General features: G+C 32.9%; 1 protein-coding gene across 1 annotated transcript in view; it reads right to left on the reverse strand.

Moving 5' to 3' along the window:
- Ptp10D (Protein tyrosine phosphatase 10D) overlaps positions 1-6,787 on the reverse strand; it is a 28,630-nt gene extending 21,843 nt beyond the window's left edge. Inside the window, exon 1 of the mRNA XM_018544740.1 lies at positions 6,704-6,787. Within this exon, the coding sequence (XP_018400242.1) occupies positions 6,704-6,787 (84 nt within the window). The remainder of the gene's footprint in view (positions 1-6,703) is intronic.
- Positions 6,788-8,592: the final 1,805 nt, after the last annotated feature.

The raw sequence follows: 8,592 nt of genomic DNA on the forward strand, positions 1-8,592 counted from the left end.
ATTATTTTTACTAAATGTATTTTTTATACAACAAAGTGGCTGATACAAATAAAATAAAAATTAAGATATTGTAATAAAATATAAAACGATTTCACAAATTTCACAAAACTATTTTCTGTAAATATGTGTTCTATTGTTGTTCACAATAATTAGCAGAACTAATTGCAGCAATGTGAAATATTGTTATGCCAGCTTTCTTTTACTGTGTAATCAATATAAATTTTGTTCACGTTCTCGAGTTGCTTATCGATATAGTTATGCAACCGTCACTTCCGTGTACATTGTAAAAATTCAATGCAAATACAACCAATAAGAGATTTACAAGAAAACTAACTGCTTATGCATTATTTGACTTTGCTATAAAATAAACTTGAGATATTCTTGTGTAAATCACGGACATACACATCGGTGTGTGTAGGATGAGTCAGCATAGGATAAAGCAGGATGTAAGATACAATATATCTTACTTTAATTAAGACGTGATCTTGAAAGAAAAAAACAACCTCGTGAAGATCTCACTGTGATCCTTGAACACAAAAACAATGTCACCGACAGTGTGATGACGTCAAACGTATGGTTTTGTCAAAAGCGCGATGCGTGCAATTTATCCAAATGCATTCGAATGGATGCGTGTAACAATGAGAAAGAAGAAGAAGGGAAAGTGGGAGTAAAACTGCAAGAGTGTTCACGCGGATGCGACCAGAAGGCCGAGGGATGAGTCGAGATGTACCAAAAAAGCCAGCTGTTTCCTTTCTTTTATGTCCACCGACGTCAGGGAACCACGCACTTAGTGCATCATCATTTGTATTTTTGTCCCTATTTTGAATCTTTTATTACACGACGTGCGAAAAAAACTGAATAAACAAGCGGATTAAGCGCATGAGTAATAAAATCACGGATTTTTATTTATAAATAAATGGAAAAAAAACTGGCATAAAAGAGTTAAGGATAGAATTAATAAATTAATTCAGTCAGTTTAATATTAACGTGATAAACACACACATACAACGATGTTTCAGAGAAGATTCGGAACGCTGCATAGATTATCAATAAATCGGTGATAAGAGAAATATAACAAACTATTTAATTACGTAAATAATTATCTATAAAAGAGGAAATGCCGCATGGAAAATCTGAAATATGCCGTGTAGAATTAAATGGCAAATTTATATTAATAAATCCACGTTTGTGCAAATTATTTCTACATTATACGTACGTAATTTTATGATAGCATAATCTACTATTTAATAATATCTTTTAAGACAGAAAATTAATGTAACAGTTACAATAAAGAATACATTTAGTAGATCGAAAATATCAGAATATTCACTTATGTGTATGATTACTAAGAATTAAAATCAGAAAAATGTCAAACTGAAAGAAATTTTTTTTAAATATTATTGTGATTTTGAAATTTATAATATTATTATAATATGACGAATGTATAGGTAAAACTCATATCTTCCATTTTTCAAAATTCCAGTAAAGATGAAAAGATAAGTTCCAGAGATTATAATAAGTTGTTAAATTTTTTAATTTTTGTAAATTTTTTATTTCTAATTTGAAATATGTAAATGTTAAATATATGTTTACTTTCTGATTTTACACACTTTTATGTAATTAGATTGAATTGAAAGCTTTCAGCTTTTAACTCAATTACGAAGAAAGTTGGAGAAAGTGCAGAGCTCTGCTTGCCTTCTATAACAATTTAGTTCCATCAATTTGATATCCATATTATCTAATATTTTTATTACTATTGTGTATAATCTAAATATAATTAATATTGTATACAATCACATATTTGAATAAGTTTTTGTTTCTACTTGTGGTTTGCTTCGATTTAAGTTTTTACAAACCATTAATTCATGACAGCTAGACGCGATCGAAGGTGTCGGATATGACTCAGACAAGTAAAAAAGAACGATGATTTATTTTTCCCATCTGTTCTATTTTTGTCACGTGCAGTCGTATCTTCCCAGGCTAGTCCAGGATATAGTCGCGCATCCGGATGAACCGAAGTCGTTTGACACTCAGCAGAGCACCACGTGCAGCTTGTCCTTGCCTTTGCAAGTCGCCGTTTCCGGTAAGTCGCAACCGTGACGGAATAAAGAAAATATTAAGTTTATTATCTTCAGTTTATTTCGAGTATTATTAAAATGTTCCAAATCTTAATAGATTAAATTTTTATAGGTATTTAATATTTCGGATATTTACGATTATCAAAATGTGTACAGATTTTTACATTTTAAAAAATAATAATTACAAATTAAACTTGATTGCGATAATATAATAGTTGCGATAAGTGTTATGTTATTAACTACATTGTCTTAATTGTTTATTCCATATTTTACTAACTTATTATATTAACTATTGAACGATTTTATCATTACTGCAAGTATTTCAAATAGTGCTGTTTTAATTTCGAATAATTGCATATAATTGTATACAATCGAAATATGCATGAGAGTTTCGTAAAAAGCATACACGGTTTTTGTAATATTTAAACGAGGCAATATTTCAATCGCTTTATAGTAACAAAATATTCGATAACTGCATATTCATTCAAAATTCGAAGTAAAACTCGGATAAAACTGACTCCATCGTATGAGCCGATGAGAACTTCAATCGTAGGGAAATTATCGGAGATAAATTTTTCGCGATGGACTAACGATGTGCTCGCGTGTCAACGTAACTTATCGCATATGTAGCGTAACGCCCGACTTAAAAATGACGACGCCGGCTATTCGCGAGACATTCGACGAACAGGGTCTCCGTGGTAAGAGTTTAATATAGCGCAGTCATGAGCCTCGAATTCTGGGCCAATAATGTCATGGTTTTGTCGCACCCACTCTCCTCTCTTAAAAAATTTGCGAAAAAGGAAAAAAATTAAATCAAATCGTATCATATCAATCAAGTCATTGTCTTATGATCTTTAATGTAAACTTTGAAAATAAATATATATATTATTATCATAACATTATATTACTTTAAATAATAACAGTACTTGTTGATACATTTCTGAGATATCATAATTTTTTATTAAATAAGTACGTGATAACATATTTATTGACTTTTATTATTTCTCTCATGTTTTCAATGGTTTTTTAAGATAAGCAATGTATCACTCGACTTTAAGTAGCTTTTTATTATGATATATAATTTTTATTTCTATTTTTTGTTTTATCCGAAAAATAGACAAAATTTAATATCCTCCATTATTTATCTATTTATATCTATCGGTAAAAGGATTTATTGAAAAATGTTGCATAGGCATTCCGGAAATTTAGTGTGATTCTACCGTAGTTTAGAAAATTTTAACTCACTCTCTCTCTCTCTCTCTCTCTCAGCAAAAGGACGAATGCAAATTTTGAGAACGATGAGTGAACAATAATATAATACAAACGAGCATCTGGTGTACTGATCGTGTTGTAAAAATAATATGCAGCACTACAGAATAAGCGAATTTACGAACAGAAAGTTGAGCACGTGCGGAGCCGGAAGTGGCATTAAAAGAGTTAAGACCTGCTGTAAATATGTTCACTTTTGTTCTGCGTATTCTAACTGTTCGTTTTACTGCGTAATTTTACTAATTAAATTCATAATTAAAAAAATTTTTAATTAATTAATATTTTATCACAAAAAATGTATCAATTTTTCAAAATAACGCAAGCTCGATTTCTCGTACTTCTACGAAATTTAGTGCATTATGATACCGCTGACAATTGTTCTGCTGTTGATTTAATGATTCTTCTAACTTACAGTTAATTATTACATTTACGAAATCCAAATTTCATACATCTAGTAATTAATTGTAGATTGAACGAGTGTCTAAAATATAAAATAGCAAGTGATTCTTTCGGAAAATGCATTTACGTATTATCAATACTTTTCATATGTGTGTGTGCATATATCTTTTATATATTACATCATATCTTTTTTATGGGTACTTATCACTTTGTATGAATCACTCTGTGATTAAATAGAACCACACTATTTGATATTACATTAACGTCTTGTGTATATACTTCTCCATGTATAACTAGAGCGGTAGAACAAAAATTTTATATTTCTCTCTTATTCTTCAGTGTATCAGAAGTGATTCATGCCCAATTAATTTTGTAATCAGAATATCTTTCTCCCAATGATGATATTGAGACAAACATTATACGTTAAGATTTATGACAAGTAAGATTAATTTTGATTTTTCTAAGCTCGTAGAGAATGTTCCATGATAATAAAATTGATGTATGTAAAATCGATTTCGCTTACAGAACAGGTAGTTCATATATAACGGTAGTTAAATGGGCATTGGCTTTCTGTTGGATATAGAACATTTAGACGGTTTACTTTATCCATTACAAGCTTCATTAGTTATAACGCGACGTACTTTCGCCAATCGAACTTTCTTTTAGTCAATAAACCGCACAATCCAACTAATCTTTCTTCTTCTCCGCGTTGAACTAATCTCTAGATATAATCTTAGAACATAATCTCTACGTCGACCCGCCATCAGAGGTCTATAGATATTCTCAAATTCTCGCAAGTGCTTTGACACGCGTATAATTCTTCATATAGTATCTCGACTTAACATCTAACACAGGCGTATAAGGTAGGCTTCCATTACAATGCCTTACTGATGAGTCCAGTAATGGAAGCCAGGACGAAACGCCAAAAACTATGTCATATTTTTCGTTAATATAAAGAATAAATTAAAAAGATCCAACTCTATATACGGAATTTTAAATTATTATCTTCATAATTAATTGTAATTAATCATGTAAAAATCGGTGATATTATAATACCACTGTAGTATTTATGCGTTATGTCTGAATGTTATCAGCGCGCAATTATGGGGAGACTACATATGTAATATATAAAAATGCACGCATAATTATAATAAGCACTTTGATCCAGCTTTGACCGTTATAGGCGGTAATTCTTTCCTCGTTTATAATCTCTTCATCTCATTTTCTAAAGTTTTATGAGTGTAGTAATACTACTGAAACTAATTAAAATATTATAGCATTTTATTTATCACTTTCCAAGATATTATTATATTATGAATCTTTAACAAGAAATTATAAAAGTTAAAATCTTTCTTTACACATGCAAATTGTGTTGTAATTATCACGTAAACGCATTATTTTGCATTGTTTCGCAAAATGATATTCTCATAACTCATGTCGCTCAGTTTGATTGTTGTACAGCGAAATCACTAGTTCCCCGAGAAGAAAAAAAACCTCGTTTACGTAATTCCAGCACTCCGTAGTGCGTTAAATATTTAAATTACCCGGAAAGGTAGATTTCCTCTTCTCCTCTCTCGCCGGGAGGGAGCAAAATCTCGTAATCCGTGGTTTAACCATCGGCAAACGATTCCGACAACTAATCATTTCAATTATCTACAGCAGGCATTTAAGCCTCTTTAATCTGCTACTGTTGGTATCCGATTGATGTGCTTGCGCAAAAAATGGATAAAATATCGAAATTCATTGCATTCGAGTTGAAGACATTAATTCAACATTGGAGAGAAAATGAATGATTGCACCGCTGACAAGTTTTTATTTAAAAATGCAGTGGACATAGATATATTCTAATGATGCTAGTACAATTGAATATTCGCTGTACTGATGGATACAGGAGTCAATAGACATCGGCATTCGAAGCAATGTATTCGCGGTTGAGAAAGCCAGGCGGAGTTTCGCAATGTCAAGATACGATTCGATCGAGCAAAGAAGACTGGATGTCGGTCGCGTTCCCCTTCACCAATCGGTTGACCAGAACTCAAACTCTGACTTTATTCTGTCGCGAGGATACGTAACTTCTATTGATATAAATATTCTTCGCTTATATTTTCGAGTATACATTTGTAATGTTTCTTTTTTTATGGAAATTTCAGTGAATAAATGACTCTCTTATTACGATTTGATGCAGATATTTCTGATATCTAATTATTATTTTCGTTTGTATCAAACCAAAATATTACGGAGTCCTTTAAAAATGAATTTTTAATTTGTGCTTATTTTTACAAATAATTGTTTATTACATTAAGCCTAATTAATACATTGACTTTATAAATTTAGATTTACAAGTTTATGCAATACGATTCAGAGTACGTCATCGCCTCTAGATTGCCTCAAGTTACGCGCGTTTCAGTGTAAAAGGACATTCTCCAGAGTGGAATGTCCTAGATCGAGAGATCATTACTTAACCGTTCTATATGCTTCAGAGATAGTAAGAATAGAAGTTAAGTAAAATAATGCAAGGACAACAAATCTCCATCATTTTTATAAGAAGACAAGGGGAAATCAAGGCTCAAGCCGTTCAAAATTAATTAGTGCATTCATAAACGATGGAAAGTGATTTTTGAATACTCTCTGATAAATTATAATACAAAAAGCTATAAACAATGTTAAAACTGCAATTGCTAAATATTAACTTTTGATCGATCTTAAATTTATGATCTTTTTATAATTTATAGAGAAATAAGATATGAGTTACAAATGAATAATAACACACCTTTCAAAAGCAGAAAAGAATCGACATTGTTTCTTCTTAAACTAATCGTGTATCTGCATACTTTCAAAATATCACAAACATGTACGCATGTGTACCAATGCGCGTCCTTCGCGCTAATGCCCACGTCTCTAGCATAAAATAGTACTCTATCGACATGTCCCAGATCCATGTGGTTATCGGTACTCACCTCGGCTAAAAAAATCAGCAGCAGTAGAAAGATGCTGCTGAATTTGGATACCGGTTCTGGACAGAAGACTTTACAATCCGTCATCCTGGACGAGTACAAAATCCACCAACGGCGAAACTTCCTTATTCTTGTAGCAATCTCCCTTTGTCCGCCCTTTATCCAGATACTCACTGACACCTCACGGAATGACACCCACGAAGACACCTTTGGCGTCCAGTTAAGTAATGAGGAATGCGCGAGGAATGTGCGTGTCACATCGATCGATCGACAACACTGGGACTTATTTCTTCGAGTCGCTGTGAGCCGTGCGTGTGGTATCACAAGAAATCGAGTGTCCCACTCCGGGCACCTCGCGGTAACACCTGTTCGGTTGTTTGACAGCTATGCCGGTATCGGAGATAGCGACGGCGACGATAACAGAGGAGCAAAGAGATCGCAGTGGCAGAAACTTTGGCTGTTGCCATATCAGTCAGCGAACCGCGTGTCGTCGAGTCTTCTAGTTGACTGAAGCTATGTGTTATCGCGGGTCCAATACACCAGGAAACGATGACTCGATTAATATGCAGCCCTCACACCACGCTGCTCTTAGCTCTCGGGCTCCCCCACTTGGGTCTGGCACATCCGCTGTGTCAGGTGCACCAGAGTTATGTAAATTTTTCCAGAATGAAGAGAATTTAATGAACTGTCTCCATACGTCTTGTAGCATTTATTTTCCATTAAGTTTCGTTTCGACAAATCGCACAATCTTCTTATCAGATCGAGGGAGTTTGATTTTGTGCACGTTCAATTTTATTCTTTTTTAAAATGTATCTAAAAATGGAATGCTTCTTGCGTTAATTTCGTTTATTACACAACGTTTTCTTTATATCAAATTACTTTAGAGAACGAGAGCTTAATTGATGTATAGACATCTAATACAATTTTCATTTATTATAATATACTTTTATTATAATTGCTTTTTACATTTTGACGCCTATCTAATGTTGAAAATGTATATCAATGACCGATACACATGTAGATGACTATGCTAATAATGAAAGTATAATAGGCGTGTCTCTACTTTATCTCTTGCGCATATTTTGTCTTTTTGTTCCGCGTTTCTTCATGTTCTTAAATAGAATACCAGTTCTTTCGCTCATCAGGCATCTTCGTTTTCTTCGATGTTATTCTTGCAGTATGTGACGTAAAGAAATCATATAATATACGCTAACGTAGCAATGAACTATAGAGTATTATAAAATTATTTCGCTTTCTCGCAAAGAAACTACAATATATTGTGCTATATTTTTATTTCTATTTTATAATATTCTCTTCTAAATATGTTCGTCTCATCTCATTTATCTATTCTCCGAACAAAAAATACGTTATCACTTTTCGAGACTGGATTAGTTTTCTCCCTTCGTTACTCCGCGATTTGAGTGCTCCAAAGTGTGGAACGGAATAACGAACTAGGGGTGGCACCCTTCAGCGCGGTCAACGTGACAACAATGAGGTAACGAAGCAAGCTTCACAAAACATTGAAAATAGCCGAGAGATTGCTCGGTGATCGGAAACGTGATTTTGTCCAGAGATGGGTTCTGTTCGATCGATTTTCTCTTGCATTTATCACTACAATACCTCGTTTCAATTTTATTGTTACGACATCTAATTGTGTCGTTCGACAATGAAATTGTTATTTTACAAAATTAAGAAATAATTCCGATTTTTTAACCATTTATATATATATATATATATATATATATGTGCCTGGCCAATAGATCTCTTTTATCTTGTCCTTGCTGCATCCGATGTCGCTGATGAAATGCAAGTTCAACGACGGAACACGACACGGAAACTTTATACAAAATATGGCTGGATTATGAATAGATAAACACTGTTCTGCGGTTTCA

The sequence above is a fragment of the Cyphomyrmex costatus genome, unplaced genomic scaffold (genome assembly GCF_001594065.2).
Source record: "Cyphomyrmex costatus isolate MS0001 unplaced genomic scaffold, Ccosl1.0 scaffold467, whole genome shotgun sequence".
Classification (NCBI taxonomy): Eukaryota; Metazoa; Arthropoda; class Insecta; order Hymenoptera; family Formicidae; genus Cyphomyrmex; species Cyphomyrmex costatus.